The following is a 16,403-nucleotide window of genomic DNA, read 5'->3' as shown; positions in this document are numbered from 1 at the left end:
GAGAATCCAAATGCATAAAGCAGCAATAAAAGATAGATTGGCAAAGTCTTTCTTGCCAAAGCACCTACTGGATTTCCAAGATACAGTCTTGGAACTTCCTGACATTATAATATTATTAGTTAATATTAATCAATCAATCAATATTATCCTCAGAATATGAGTTGACAACATCCCATGCAATATTGTGAACTTCTGTAAGATTGACCGAAATATTGTGAGATTTGGATATTGTACATGTGTATACTCTCACCCTACCTATTCAACTTGTACGCAGAACACATCATGCGACGTGCTGGGCTTGAGGAATCCAAGGCTGGAGTTAAAATCGCTGGAAGAAACATTAACAGTCTCAGATATGCAGATGATACCACTTTGATGGCTGAAAGCGAAGAGGAACTGAGGAGCCTTATGATGAAGGTGAAAGAAGAAAATGCAAAAGCTGGCTTGCAGCTAAACCTCAAAAAAACCAAGATTATGGCAACCAGCTTGATTGATAACTGGCAAATAGAGGGAGAAAATGTAGAAGCAGTGAAAGACTTTGTATTTCTAGGTGCGAAGATTACTGCAGATGCTGACTGCAGTCAGGAAATCAGAAGACGCTTAATCCTTGGGAGAAGAGCAATGACAAATCTCAATAAAATAGTTAAGAGCAGAGACATCACACTGACAACAAAGGTCTGCATAGTCAAAGCAATGGTGTTCCCCGTAGTAACACCTGGCTGTGAGAGCTGGACCATAAGGAAGGCTGAGAGAAGGAAGATAGATGCTTTTGAACTGTGGTGTTGGAGGAAAATACTGGGAGTGCCTTGGACTGCAAGAAGATCACACCAGTCCATCCTCCAGGAAATAAAGCCAGACTGCTCACTTGAGGGAACAATATTAAAGGCAAAACTGAAATACTTTGGCCACATAATGAGAAGACAGGACACCCTGGAGAAGATGCTGATGCTAGGAAGAGTGGAGGGCAAAAGGAAGAGGGGCCGACCAAGGGCAAGGTGGATGGATGATATTCTAGAGGTGACGGACTCATCCCTGGGGGACCTGGGGGTGTTGACGACCAACAGGAAGCTCTGGCGTGGGCTGGTCCTTGAAGTCACAAAGAGTCGGAAGTAACTGAATGAATAAACAACAAAAACATGTGTGTGCCAGCATGATGGCATCCAGAGCCAGAAAAGGTTGCTCCTTCCTGCAGTTAAGATTAAAGCTTCAGTCCTATTGATATTTTCTAGAACAGTGTTTCTCAAATTCAAATTCCCCAGCTGGCTGGCTGGGGAATTCTGGGAGTTGAAGTCCACACAGCTTAAAGTTGCCAAGGTTGAGAAACACTGTTCTAGAAGTAAGTCTCACTGTATTCAATAGTCCTTGCACTTAGCTAGACATGTACAGAAGAGAGTAGGGTGTCCATACATCATACCAAGTCATAAAGTGGGTGATTTAGTTTAGGCTTGGGGTGTTGGGTAAACCCAGCTATTGTTTCTGAACGTGGCTTAAGGTTTAACACTATGTCAATATTCACCCATTGGTGAGTTATTTGACAAATTATGGTGAAAAGGTAGGTGTATGGATCCAGCCAATATATCTCTGACAATATTGGGAGTTACTTCTGAATGAAGAGAGTTGGCTTTTGTGCTGCAGTGAAAGCCTTTTAGGATAGCCAGATATCCTACTTTAGAGGACAGTCTTCCACGTTTTGAAGGTGAATACTTGTACAGACCATGCCAGACTTTAATATAACTAGTACAAAGGGGCATTGAAGCCTTGAAGTTGGTATATGAAGAGAAAGGTTGTAATCTCATTGTTAACAGCCTTCCCCATGAAGTTAATATATATTTAAATTATATAAATTATTTCTGTGAGAGTACGTAGATTAGTATGCATGCAAATATTATGCAAATCTGTGTCAAGTTTGCCCTCTTCCCCTTTTGGTGTCATGCATCTTACTGGGTGATGCATTATGGACTTACCTTAATGTTAATCGAATGTGATGACCGAAAGCCTTTGGCAACTATTTATAATCTATATCGGCATCCAAAAAGAGTGTTTTAGCAATTGCACATATCCTTCTAATAATAATTTGTATTTTGATATATTCAGTCAATCTGAATCCCAAACATAAGGCACTTGTCTAATATTCTGAAGCTTGCAATTTTCACACAATTGAAGATCAACTTTTAAACTGTGCCACAGACTGAAAACCTGTAATTTGGACTCACAGCTAGATTTGCCACTTTTTCACTCACTCTGTTTCTGAGCCTTAAACACCAATCTTAAGCAGATGGTGAAGTTTATTTCTATTTTGAGAAAACCTTCGTCTGACAATTCCCGCAAATCCAACTGCTAAACACTGGTGGGTTTTCCCCTTAAACAGTTGGCAACCCTCTGTGCAGTTGCTTTGCCATTTCAGCCTAAGATGTCCACCCCCCTGCCTAGTTCCCAAATTTCTGCCCCTTCCTCCCACCCCCACCCATCTGGCAGGCTCCCCCCCCATGCCCCCCAGCTGTCCCAAGCTCTGAAAGTGAAATTGCTGGCTCGCTTGCTATTAATCTCCCTGTTGTTTTTATGAGGCTCCCCCACCTCTCCTCCCCCAGGGTGCCCGTTAAGGATCAAAGGTTAATTAATGCAGAGCAGACCGTGACCACAGTTATTCTGACCCCATATGGCCAGGTGGTCCCAAAGTCCTGATATACAAGATGCGATGAAAGGGGGACACAGCCAAGGAATTTACAAGATTATGAGGCGTGGCGGGTGAGGGGACCAAAGTGGAGAAAGAGGAGTCTGTGGGGAGCTGACCTTCTCAGGGTCAGCTGGGGGGAGAAGTCTAAGGGAACGTTGAATTTACTTCGGAAGCAAGCTACATTAAAAGTCAAACCATTGTTGGACTCGATGGATGTGACCCTTGTGGCAATTTTTCTCTCCCCTTACATTCCATCACCATGTGCAGCAAATCTCTCCTGTTATTGTCAAGTCCAGGGTCGCTTGGCAGGCAAATAAACCAGGCTCAAACCCTGATGTGCATTTCCTGTTTGCAGAGTAAGAGCGATCCTAGGTTTTGCCCTTTGAAGAGGCCAGATCAGAAAGTGAGGGAACCTGTGTGCTGATGGGGTAGTTGGCATGTTGGTCTAGGATGTGACGTATTCAAATTTCTGCTCAGTTTTCTAAGGCTACCTACCTTGCAGGGTTGTTTTCAAGATAAACTGAGCAGAATAGAACTGTATGCCTCTATAGCAGTGTTTCCCAACCTTTGCAACTTGAAGATGGGTGGACTTCAACTCCCAGAATTCCCCAGCCAGCATGTTGAGTTGAAGTCCATCCATCTTCAAGCTGCCCAGGTTGAGAAACACTGCTCCATAACCTTAAATTCTGGGGAACAAAGGCAGAATGTAGTAAAAATGACAACACCAGTATCAGAAAGAGAAGAAGAGTTTTGGAAGGAAAATCGGGAAATCCTATGATTTCTGGCTTTCATATAGGGTGGCTAATATTGTAAACTTAATATTATTTGACTCTGCACTCTTGAAGTACATCTTTTCATCTCCCTGTTACAAAGCTATTGCAAACACACTCACCTACCCCCAAATTAGTGCCTTGGGACCATTTCCACACTGAGACTCCTGTCACTTTCCAAGCTCCCAGCAGCTGCTTTAAAGTTCCAGAATTGTCTTCACTGCTGTCAGCTTCAATGCGCCGAGAGCAGGCTGTGAATAATCCATGCTCATTTGGCTGTCCAATGGCTGGCCGCAGGTAGGAGGCTGGCAACTTTCACGTTCCTACAATTGTTCCTTTCTTCCATTATTTTCAGATGAACCAACACTAAAAAAAAAACCTTTCTATTAAAGAGTCACGAAACCTGCTTCCAAGTTAGACTCATAGATTCCTCTCCTTCTGTGTGGTCTATTTGCTGGCTGGGGAAAATGGGAATTGTGGTCCAATGTGGGTCTACAGGGGTTATGCATTAGGGTTTTATTAGTGAGCTGTGGTCCATCCAACACAAGCTGAGAAATGAAAGAATAATAAGGAACAGGCAAATGTGACATTAAATACACTGGAAGTATATCAGAGAGGACAGAAGCTAAATTGCCTCCATCTTCTGACTAAAAAATATGTGAGGATGCTAATGGGAAGTTAAGCTGCATTTCTCTGGCCATTGCAACATTTACTTACTTATTTATATATTTTTATTTTATTTCCTATCCCGCCTTCCTTATTTTTATAAATAACCCAAGGCGGCAAACTTACCTAATACTCCTTCCTCCTCCTATTTTCCCCACAACAACAACCCTGTGAGGTGAGTTGGGCTGAGAGAGAGGGACTAGCCCGAGGTCACGCAGCCAGCTTTCATGCCTAAGGCGGGACTAGAACTCACAGCCTCCTGGTTTCTAGCCTGTTGCCTTAACCACTAGACCAAACTGGCTCTCATGCTCTCTTACGCTGCAGCGATGTTCACACATTGTGCTAAGCTATAATGTGGTTCGTTCTGTTTCCATTACATATGAGTGAAGCCAGCCCACTGGAATTTATTCAGCCAATTATGGTTAAACAAACCACAGCTTAGCGCAACCGGGACTTTTCAACGGAAGGGTCACATAGTCTTCTGATTGTTGAAGAGCTTGCAGGCTTTGTGAGGTCGTGGTTATGATGTCACTGCTTTGCTGCTCAAGGCCCCCTCCAGCAGCTGTAGCATACTGTCATGTCTTGGTTAGAGTCTTGGCTCCTGACTGTGGTCATCATGGGATCTCATGGCTGCTTAAAATGTAGCAAAGAAGCCATGGCACTTCGGACAAACTTCAGAAATAGCTACCTGGAGCAGAAACTCCAAAAGGACCCTCAACTCAAAACAAAATTGCAGCAGCTCCTGGACAATGTCATACAGCAGCTATCGAATCAACCCGTAGATCCACAAAAATATATGGGTATTATAGGTACGAATGCACTCCTTCCAGTAGCCCTCCAAGAGGATCCAATTTTTTCTGGAGTGGATCTGAGCCATTCTGGAAGGACTAAGTCCACAGCCTGACATCCAAGTCCAGTGATAGGCTCTGTGTGCATTTTTTAAGGGCAGGAGTTGATTTTTACACAGCAACCTGTATATGGAACAAAGAGGTCACGTCACCAAATGATACTGATGTTTAAGATTAATATTTTAGAGCAGGAGGCATAATCTTTCTGTGAACTGAAGGCTCTCCTTTGCCTTTGTCATGCTAGGGCAACTGTATCCCCAGACATTGGCAGGGCCAAGTTAGAGAAATTCATGGGGACAAAAATCTAACTTTTACAGGCATGTATTATAAATGAGGCCAGGTTATTTGCAGGACCACTTACCTCTGCTTGTCCCACCAAACCCGACAAGGCTGGCATGCTCCAGGTCCCCTCTAGTAACCTGTGTCATCACGTGGGACCAAGCCAATGTGTCTTCTCTGTCATGGCGCCTGCCCCACAGATCAGCCTCCCCACTGAGATTCAGAGGCCCCTGGCCCTCTTGGCTTTCAAGAAGACCACAAAACCTGGCCTTTCCCCTGGGTCTTCATGGGATGGGCCAGGATGTCAGAGGAGCCCAGTACAGATGTGTATGTAGTATGAGTTTGTTATATGGTGCCTTGGTTTCTTTTTGTATCGGATTATCGTTAACTGTTCTGTGGGAGAGACATAAATTGTTTTTTGTGAGCCGGTGGCTTTATACGTTTCCTAGATTAAATAAATAAATAAATAAATAAATAATTTTTTAAAAATCGAATAGAAAGGGCAAGTGGAAAGTCAGGGGGGCAAGCTGCCTTGATGGGCTGAAAATAAAAGCCTCAGAAATGTAAACCTTGATGAGACTTGCTTTGAGCCTGGTGCGATGAAGGGGGAATACAAGCTGAAGGTATCATATTGATGGACTTTTCTTGCTCTGGCAGGTGAATGAGGTGATTAAAAAAAAAAGCATTAAAATGGACTATTCTCTGAGACCAAATTCAGTACCTCAATCAGCAGGCTGTCCACTCCTTTCGTTTTCTTTGACCATATTCCTATTTCATGTGAGCAATTTAAATAATGTAATTTTGTATCATGGTTTGCATTGTGTTTCTAACTGTGAAATGTCTGCTTCAGTTTACTGCAGATGTGCTCTTGCTGAAGCCCCTGATCAAACTGAGATCTAGTCATGCTTAGAATGCCCACTGAAGTAAATGTGACCAGGGGCTTCCACGGTGGAGGTGTCAAAATGGAGGTGCAAGATAGTGGGTGTGATGCCTCACCCTTTTGTACATGTGTCCATTGATAGGGAACTGAAGTTGGTCATCCTAACTGAATGGGCCTTAAGTATGACAAGATCTAGATCCACCCCAGGTTTGGGTTCAGTAGCTGTGCAATCAAACCCAGTAAACAGAATCGATGGTTTATTTTATCTCTCTCTGTTCTATGAGAGCATTTTAACCAGGTTGATGATTTCTTTGAGGTTATAAATAATAGAAAAGTAACGTACACATATATGGAAGTACATCGATGTATTTGTGTGCCTGTGTGAGAGAAAACTTCTGTGCTTCAAAATGTACTAAACACTGATCTAGTAAGGATAATAATCAACTCCTTAATGGATTCAAGCTTTTCATGAAAGTCTTTAAGGAAATATTTGGAGGGATTTACACATATTGCAAAGCTATGATTTTTAACCTTCATTTGGCCTTTTGTGCATGCTGTACATAAACTATAATGGGTATTCACTATCACACCATCTTAAAAAGAATCCAGCAATATTTGGTTTCATGTTTGTGTGAACCAGAAAACTGTTTTGGAGACAGCTTTTATGTTTGCAGACCACAAAATTCACAAAGGCACATATTGATTGGAAGCCATGGATGAGGATTAGATACGGAGAAATGATTTAAACAAGGCTTCTTAAGACAAATGCATGAGCAAGGAGGAAGGAAGCTGGTTTCTTTCTTTTTCCTACAATCGTTCCTCTCTTCCATTATTTTCAGATGAATTAACACTAAAAAAACTCACTGTCTATTTCAAACGCTCCCTGAACCAGATCAAGGAAAATAACTTTGAAGGTAGGGACCTGATAAAAGGAATGATTCTGTATGGACATAAAAGGAAAAAGACTGGTTCCTCTTGAAGGGCACTTAGAAATATTTTGAGTTTAGACATATTACAATCCATTAAGAACAGGGTGAATCTGTGCAAGGTCCTCCATAATCCTCAAGCAAGCTTTGCTTTGGCTGCCCAGTTCATCCACCCGTGGCCTGTTCCCTGCTTTTGTCTAAAGTCATCACCAAAATGTATTCCAATATAATATTTTTCTCTTGGAATTAACAAAGCAGCACCATCTGGTGGTTTGGGGAATTTCCCTTACCCAAGGGAAGAAAGGATTTTCCCTGTTCATATACCTGGATGTAAATTCCTTCCTTCCTTCCTTCCTTCCTTCCTTCCTTCCTTCCTTCCTTCCTTCCTTCCTCTTTAAATCTCAATGAAGAAAATGTACATAACCCCCCCCCCATTTAAGACGATGGCTACTCACTGTAGAATCTCCAGGATAGCTCATGCACCCATTTTAGAGCTGAGGATCAAGCAGTGGGGCATTAAATAATTTGAAGTATCTGCTGTGTGAAGCCCTCCTGCTTATTCTACTAAGTGGACCCTGGATAACTGTCCCAAATTTCTTTCAGGGAGAAGCCATCATTTGAATAAGAGAATTTAGTCTTAGAATTCACAAAGACAAGACTGAATCTGTGTTCCACTCTAGACAAGGCCAAGGCTACCATTGAGCAGAATGAAGCAGTCATCTTGGGCAGTGGACTAGCTCAAGATGAGAATTGAAGACAGGTCACCCTGCCGCTATGGCCTTCTAGTCTGTGTCCTCAGAGAAGCTATTTCATTGGGTCTAAGATTTTTGTTAGCTTCCTAGTTCTATAGGTTTCTTGTGGGGGAGGCTTCTGAAGAACTGGCAAACTGTGAGGAACTTATGGTGACTATCTGTACAGCCATAGATGTAGCCATTCCAACAGCATCCATGTATAAAAAAGAAAAGCTAATATGGCTGCCAGGACTGTGCACTTAAATCCTCACCCCATTTTTACATGCAATGCATGATAAGGAGGGTAGGACTTTGATCATGTGATTATGGCCACCACCTTGAGTTTCTTGACCTCAGGGATACCCCAAGCCATTTCACATTGAGTCATTCTGAGTAACCCCTCAGAGGGATGCTTGCAGTGTCGCTAACTGGTCATGGGAGACTGTCAATATCCCTGAAGGTAAAAAACAATGTATAAGACAACGCAAGTTTGTCCCACCACTTTGTCGGGTCTCAACAACAGGGTAGAAGCCCTGGGTCCTTCCTCACATGTCAGACAATAGGTCTTTTCTTGAGTTGCCCCTAGCTTTAAATTTATTTCTTGGGGCGCTCCAGCCTTGTCACCAACAGCCTGGTCCCGTTGCCCATGTCACAACTCTTCCACCACTCCCTCTCAGCATCTTCCTTCTTTCTGGCAGATCAGCAGCTTTTTAATGAAATGATGTGGAGCCTCCAGAAACTGGTAACTTATTTTGAAGAGGTCATGCCACAAGTTACAAAACGTAAGCTACATTTAATTCTAAAAAAGAAAAAAAAAAGGAGGAAGTGGTTCTAGGTTTAAACAACTGTATGCAATTCTGAGTTTTGCATGCAACACCATCCGGGGTTCCCCACAATGTTCAGTTTGCAGCTGGTGGCTGCCAACCTGCCCATTCTGGAGATGGTTTATAATTTTCGGAAAGTAAACTTTCCAAAACTTATTCCAAGAATTTATGAGGTTCCCACCACCACAGAATGGCTGAATTGGCTCATTCCAAAGGAGAAATGAAATTCCTTAAATCCTGAAACTTTCGTACCTAATTGTGCTAAGGGTTCTCCTGCACCATGGTGCTAAACTGCTAAAGTGGTCCAGGACAGGGCTGGGCACAAAATATAGTATACTTTGACCCCCTCTTTTGCCTCTGCAATGAAGCAGAACTGGGGTTCTGTCCAAAATGAGAGCTTCTGGGGTGGGGGGGGCGGAGAGCAGATTGATGGCAGATGCTTCATTTAGTGGCAGTTACTGGCAGCAGAAGACCTACAGTTCTCTAGCAACAAAGAAGCCATCCTCATTTTTCTCCCGCCCTCTGTTTGATCTATGACCAGACATTTTAATACTGTAAACTGAAACTGTGGAGTACTTGGTTTACTTGCTTGATCATCCCTTGCTCAAACTGATGTTAAAATGTCAACTTCCAGGACTGGTTCAAAAGCTGGCTTTATCAGCACTAGCTAGGGAATTGGGGCTGGAGGAAATAAACCATCTGTGGCTAATGACCTTCTTTGTTTCTCCTTTCAACTTGTAGTCTATTGCAGCAATGACTGTGGTGAGTATCAGACTGGTTAAAAGGAATGCTAGTGGTGGGCCTTTTGGGAGTGTGGTTTTCCCCATCTGATCAGGGCTGGGAGTCACATTTTCTTGTCACCCCCCTCTTCCGCCCCAAGACTTATTCTGTATTCAGTCCTGAACATAATCAGAACTGTTTCAAACAGCAGCAAAGAAGGAAGGATGGACAGATAGATTATTTTCATCCCCAGTTTATTTTAATTATAAGTCAGAATACTGGTGCATCTTATTCAGGGGCACCCATTACAAATGGCATTGTTCTTTCAGAGTCTCCAATGGAGAAGGCAAATCTATCACACTAAAGTTTACTGTCACATTTTTCATTTTCTGGAACTTACAGGTAGTCCTTGACTTATGATCATTCATTTAGCGACCGTTCACAGTTATGATGGCTCTGGAAAAAGTGACTTGCGACCAGTCCTCATACTTACGACCGTTGCAGCATCCCTGCAGTGATGTGATCAAAATTCAGGTGCTTGGCAACAAGCATGTATTTACAACAGTTGCAGCGTCCAGGGGTCATGTGATCGCCATTTGCGACCTTCCCAGCCAGCTTCCATCAAGCAAAGTTAATGGGGGAAACTGGATTCACTTAATGATCATGTGATTCACTTAATGACCACTGTGATTTGCTTAACAACCATGGTAAAAGGTCGTAAAATTGGGCATGACTCACTTAACAACCACCTCACTTAGCGACAGAAGTTCTGGTCCCAATTGTGGTCATAAATCAAGGACTACCTGTATTTTCCCCAGTGCACATATCAGATTTTTAAAAAGTGTTCTGAATGAAAAATGGTGCCCATTTTGTATATGGTTCTCCTCATTATTTTCTTGTACATTATGGCAAGCAATTTTCCCCATAATATAATGCATTTCTGTGCATACTTTGTCATTATATGTGTTTTTGCACACAGTTTTTGAGCTGCAAATGGCCTTTTAGTAAAAAGTAGGAGGAACTGAGCCCAGGATCGTCTGTAATCCAAAACTGAGCCGTGTGACCAAGGCTTTTCTGCAATGACACCACTAGGTCTGCTAACTGCTCATCTGAGCCCTGTGGCTCTGCCTCTAACAGCAGGATGATGCACCAGCTCTTGGAACAAGTGATGTGTTTGTGCCATCAGACATTTTAAATGCTGCTTTCAGCACAGCAGTTTGCTTTTTGTGGCACAAGCATGAGGCACAGCCTGGGAAAGAGAGTACTGTGTCCACTGCATATAAAATCATAGAATTGGAAGGGGCTGGACCTTAGAGGTCTTCTAGTCCAATCCTCTGCTCATTGTATGATCCACTAGAGCAGGGTTCCTCAACCTTGGCCACTTTAAGCTGTGTGGACTTCAACTCCCCATGCTGGCTGGGGGATTCTGGGAGTTGAAGTCCACACAGCTTAAAGTGGCCAAGGTTGAGGAACCCTGCACTAGAGCATCTCTGATGATTATTCAACCTCTGTCTTAAGACTTCTGGGTCCTTATCTCTTGAAATGAAAGAGCAGCTCTACACATCCACCATTGCTTATGTCAGGTTGCCACCTCCTTTTGCTGATGTCCAGGTGGCCAGCCTTGTTGAAACTGGTGCTCCCCAGATGTGTATGACTACAGATCCCATCACTGCAACCATTCTTGTTAGGGATAATTGATGTAATCCCAGTACATCTGGAAAACCCTGCATCAGTGGTAAATGTCTGTGCTCTCTGCCTGTTGTATCGACCGTTCTGGTTTTCTTCTGCTTTGCACCCAGCAAGTTCACTTCTCTCTTCTGGTCCTCCTCTGATTCAACTCCTGCTCTATAGGTCGGATGGTGTATGTTTTTATCAGTTGCTTCTCGTGTGAGACAAATCAACAGTCGTGTACCAAGAACTACCACTGTGGAGGTGAGCGTTGGGAGGGCAGACCCAAAATTGACTCATGCCGTTTTGAGCTGGGTTAGTAGGTAATGGGGCCTTGTTGGACTGAGAGGTCTAGCATCCAGTCTAAATTGTGGGCCCATGAAACTTTCAGGCAGGGAAACTGGTCAAGAAAGCCTAATTGATTTATATATTCAATTTAAGGTAGCAGCAGTTGGCACAGCCTGACAGTATATAAATTTATAAATTGTCTGGATTTTGCAGAACGGAAAATTCTAGTGGAAACAGATGGTGATCTGGTTTTGGATTGTGCTCTGAAATGGCATAAGGCAAGCTACGGAGTGAAGACATATAAGTTCTACCGGGTAGGCACTGTCCCCAACAAGCAGTTTCTCTGACACCAACCTACTTCCCTGTCTCCTTTGTCTCCTTAGCTCTTTAATTTTGACTTTCCAAGGCATTGAATTATCCTGCTCTTCAGTGGAGAGCTTGTATTACTGTCCGTTCTTTCATCCTGGATGGCAACAATACTGTTAGTCTGACCCAGACACAATGTGAACTCAGCTCTTTTCAGGTCTTATTCTTCTCAGATGGTGTATAATAAAGAGGAGCTGATGGCCAGTAGTACAGATTCCTATCTGATCAAGAAGGAAGTCAACATGAAAGATGCAGGCAGATACAGATGTAAAATGATGGATATAGAGGGATATGCTGCCAGCCAGCTTGAATTTCAAGTTGTGGGTGAGTGAAGTGAATCAGGGCTGGAAAACTTCTCAAGAAGCTTCATATCAGCTGGGGTTCAGAGAACTTCTTCCCCAACATATTCAAAGAATTCAGGGTCATGAGTCATACTGGGGTTACCCAAGCCCTGAATCCTGTTTCTATTGGCATCAAAATGCCCTAGCAAAGCTATATAAATTGCCTGGACCAAGTTGGCAGAACGAGTTGGGAGCCTTTCCCAACTAGATGCTCTCCAAGACTGGAATTGCAGTCCAATACTTCTGGAAGACACCAGGGGGGCAAGTAATATCGTCTGAAACCATAATGGAATGTGAGAATGACCTTGGAAGACTGACCTTCCCTTGGGGGAAGAGATGCTGCCTAGGGACCGATCAGATAAAAGGGGGAGGAGCCTGCAACTGAGTAACGGGCACAGAAAGAAACTTAGAAAGGATCTGCCCTAACTTGGCAGGTAGTAAACAGGGACAGCGGGAGATTTGTACTTCCAGACTTGCAAGATTCTGTTAATGTAGCCTAACAATAAAGTAGAAGTAGTTTAACTGGTCCTTGTGGGCTCCTCCCCATTTTATCTGATCGTTCCCTAGGCAGCATCTCTCCCCTCCCCCATCTTCCAAGGCCATTGTCACATCCATTACAAAAACAAACATATTGGCCACTTGTAGCCATGTTTCTTATTTGTGATGATAACGGTCAATCATCATCATCGTCACCATCATCTTTCAATTACATATGCTTTCCTGACTGATTTTCCTGTTACTTGAAAATCACACATATTAAGCAGAGGCAACACAACGTATGGGTGTTAAGCAGTCCTGAAACATACTTTCTCTGTGGGTGCAACCAGTGGGTATCTGCATGGGGTGGATAAAACAGGCAAGATGGGAGATGCAACATTGCAATGCAAGTCCTGCCCCTATCGTACATGCAGACCGCAGCGCAGGCCTCATCCGCCATCCTGTCCGTTTTGACCACCCCCGTCAGTGCTGCTGCTGGGTGTAACCTAGTAAGTAGTAAATGCCAGTTTCAGGTTAGGAATCTGCAATGTAAAAGACCAGATAAGCGGGGCAATGAGTAAGATTATTCCTGGCTGAGCTGCTGGTGAGCTGCTGCCAGTTTTAGGAATAGCGCAGTTCAAAGCAGCTTCCTGTAATATTCCTATGGCACATATGGGCCTGGATGAACTCTATCATGCTGTGTAGCAATGTTAATTAGAAGGGAATTCCACCGACTTCAGTGAGACTCATTCTGTAACTCAGGGATGGGTGGCCACCTTAGGGCTGTGATACCTGGGCTGCAAAGATTTAGGGAGCCACTAGATGGCAGCAAAGAGACATGGAAAACACCAAGTCTTTGCTGCCTCTAGTGGTCATTCTTTTTTATGGTCCCTGTGAAATTCTTTGGAGGGTACAGCAGTGGTGAGCAGGGCAGATTGTTAGTGGACAGTGGGTACATACAGTGGCCACCCATGAGAGTTGCTTTTTGCTCATTTCTGTTAGAGGTGGAGAAACTGTGACTGTGATCTGGGGGAAAGGCTGTAACAATATCCCCCTCTCAGTGAAAATGCAAAACAGCTGAGCCTAACAGCCTACTGGCCTCCTTGCACAGATGTACGTTTGTAGCTTTAGTCTATGAAAGCAAACTTTGGGCTCTAGGCAACTGATTTTTAATGGCTGATTAAATCTTCACTGCCTGGCCTTTCATTAAGAGTTTTGAAGGGGAACCCCCCCCCCCAAGGCATCTCTGCATGGTTTATGCAAAGGTTGTTGCAGCTGACTGCCATCTTCAGGGGTGTCTGCAGGGAGGAGGCTAAAAAAGTCAAGATGGTGGTCACAACTGTGTGACTGAAGCCCTGCCCCTTTTTTACAGGCATTGTAATGTAAAAAATACCCCCGGGGCCATCTTTAGAGACTCCTTGTCAACCCTGTGATGATGAAGAGAGTATTTCTCTTCTAAGGTGGTGTCCCCCCATCCGTCTTTTGTATGACAGATATGTTTTCCTTTAAAGTAGATTGCTTTGTGTCAGAGTTTTCAAACCATTCACCTAATCAATTGACTAGAGCAGTGTTCCTCAACCTTGGCAACATTAAGAAGTGTGGACTCCAACTCCCAGAATTCCCCAGCCAGCATGGCTGGCTGGGGAATTCTGGGAGTTGAAGTCCACACATCTTAAAGGTGCCAAGGTTGAGGAACTCTGGACTAGAGGTTGAAAATTGAAGAGATAGAATTACTTCTCTTCCACTCTGGAAAAAAGAGCCCAAACTCCTAATCCCTACCCTGATGTCTCTTTATTTCCCATCTTGCCCTCTTCTTCTATCAGTGCTACCTACAAGGCAGACCACCTGGTTTACCCGCCCACCACCGCTGGTTCCACCACCATCATTACTGTCATCAGCATCATTGCTGCCTATTGCAGTGGAAAACCCTCTCACCCTAGGGATTTCTTCCAGGGCTCCAACCCCTACAGCTGATTGGACAGCTTGGAAAGTGAGCGGGATTACTGGAGGAGTGCTGTTCTTCATTGTTGCTGTTTTGTGAGTCTCACCATCCACCCACTTTACTATTGAGTAGCCTCATTTGCCTTTTCTGAGGATAACTGGAAGTAGATCACATTAGGACATGTAGCACCCTCCAGATACTTTGGAACTATCAATCTCAAAGGCTAACACATCTGGACAGCACCTGGTGGGAAAAAGCTGCATGAGGAGATGCCAGGGCCAGCCCCATCTCCAGAGCCTCATCTCTGAAATGTCCGTAGAATTCAGTACGATGTCCTAAACACACCTTACTTAGTTATTTGTTAGTTTTAAAAATGTCTATGGTAGTTTTCAAAGCAGAATTGGGCTTCCAGATAGGATGGACCATATCATCCTGAGCCTACACTGACCTGCCAACTGCAGATTAAGGAAATTGTAGTTCAGTTTCCCCAGTGGCAAGTTGGGGAAGGTTTCTTTAACCACAGAGTCACACCTATGTAACTATTGGCATCCTTAAAATAATGTCATTACAGCTGAGACCATAAGACCAATTTTCTCAAAGTGGCATCCTTCAGGTGTATCTGTATTCCCAGGGATGTATTTTTAACCTTCTTCTGGAGGACATCAGTGTGAGGAAGGATGAAACAAGGGATGAGGTGCCAATTTCTGGTGAGACCACTGTGAAAAATCAGTAATGGCAGACAGACTTTAATAGAGTAGCTTTTTTCAAGATAACAAACATTTGTGCTTATACCCAGGATACCCAATCCATCTTAGGCAGCAGACTGAGTTCCCACCATCCCACTATTGGAAGATGCACAAAGTAATTTGGGCAAAGTAATAATATGGCCCAGCAGGCACAGCCAGTGTTGTAGATGAATCAAGGGCATATCCTAGAATTCTTCCAAGTATCTTCCAAGGCTGGTAGGTAGGGCCTCATTAGTAAACAGGAGATTGCTAGTGGAATTTGACAAAGCTAGGAACTGTGAACTCTGCCTCTAAGTTCTGCTTCATTCCCAGCTGTGTTATACCTTTTTTTTCTTACAGTTTATGTTATTATCGTCATATGGCTAAGAAAGAGGAGGAGGAAGATGAGGATGACGATGATGGCGAAGAGGATGAAGATGAGAGTGACAGTGACAGTGACTCATCAGAGTTGGTGGAAATGTGAAATGTTCCCTCCCTGTCTTAAATTACTTGTAGGCAACATCCCCCTTCTTATCTTGTATTTTTATAGTCTTATTTAATCTGGATTTCATAAAAGGCAGATGATTTACTTTACTAAAGTTTAGGATGTAATAGAAATCTGCCACAGATTCTAGTGGAAAGAATTTGCAATTTTCATCAAAATTGACTTCCTTCTATTCCAGGACTGAACAGAGTCAAATCTCATGCGTTTGTAAAAATAAAGTTCTGAGAAAATGTATGTTTCTGATTGATTGGTGATTATGTGTTGACTCTTAGTGACAAATCAGTGTTGACTCTTAGCAAGCCCATAGACAAACCTTCTCCAGGATGATCTGTCCCCAATCTGGGCCCTTCTTATATGTTTCCATGAATGCAAAAATTGTTCAAACCAGTATTTTTCAAACTTGGCAACTTTAGGATGTGTGGACTTCAACTCCCAGAATTACCCAGCTAGTATGCTGGCTAGGGAATTCTGGGAGTTGAAGTCCACACAACTTGAAGTAGAGACGTTTGAAAACACTAGTTTAAACAGTTAAAAAAAGATAAGAAATGAGCATTTTCTGGGAAAATCATATTTTAAAAATCTGTATAGAATAAAAATTTTCCAATTTTGCTCCCCCACTTGGGGAACTCCCCTTTTCTGCCATCCTGTTGCTTAGGTGCATCCATGGGGTGTGTATGTGTCAAGAAAGTACAATTGTGCAACTGAAATCCTGCCCCCTTTTACATGTATCACATGTAAATAAGGGGTTGGGCTTTGATTGCATGGTCATGGAT

General features: G+C 43.3%; 1 protein-coding gene across 1 annotated transcript; it reads left to right on the top strand.

Moving 5' to 3' along the window:
- The first annotated feature begins 4,687 nt into the window (after positions 1 to 4,687).
- On the top strand, positions 4,688 to 15,675 carry IZUMO1 (izumo sperm-oocyte fusion 1). Its single transcript, XM_063303053.1, has 9 exons — positions 4,688 to 4,919; positions 6,957 to 7,031; positions 8,473 to 8,556; positions 9,340 to 9,360; positions 11,170 to 11,250; positions 11,488 to 11,588; positions 11,814 to 11,964; positions 14,282 to 14,495; positions 15,486 to 15,675. The coding sequence occupies exons 1-9, from the start codon at positions 4,688 to 4,690 to the stop codon at positions 15,607 to 15,609; spliced, it is 1,083 nt and encodes a 360-aa protein (XP_063159123.1). The 3' UTR covers positions 15,610 to 15,675.
- Positions 15,676 to 16,403: the final 728 nt, after the last annotated feature.

Source organism: Candoia aspera, chromosome 4 (assembly GCF_035149785.1).
Source record: "Candoia aspera isolate rCanAsp1 chromosome 4, rCanAsp1.hap2, whole genome shotgun sequence".
NCBI lineage: Eukaryota > Metazoa > Chordata > Lepidosauria > Squamata > Boidae > Candoia > Candoia aspera.
This window is presented reverse-complemented; position numbering and strand designations above follow the sequence as displayed.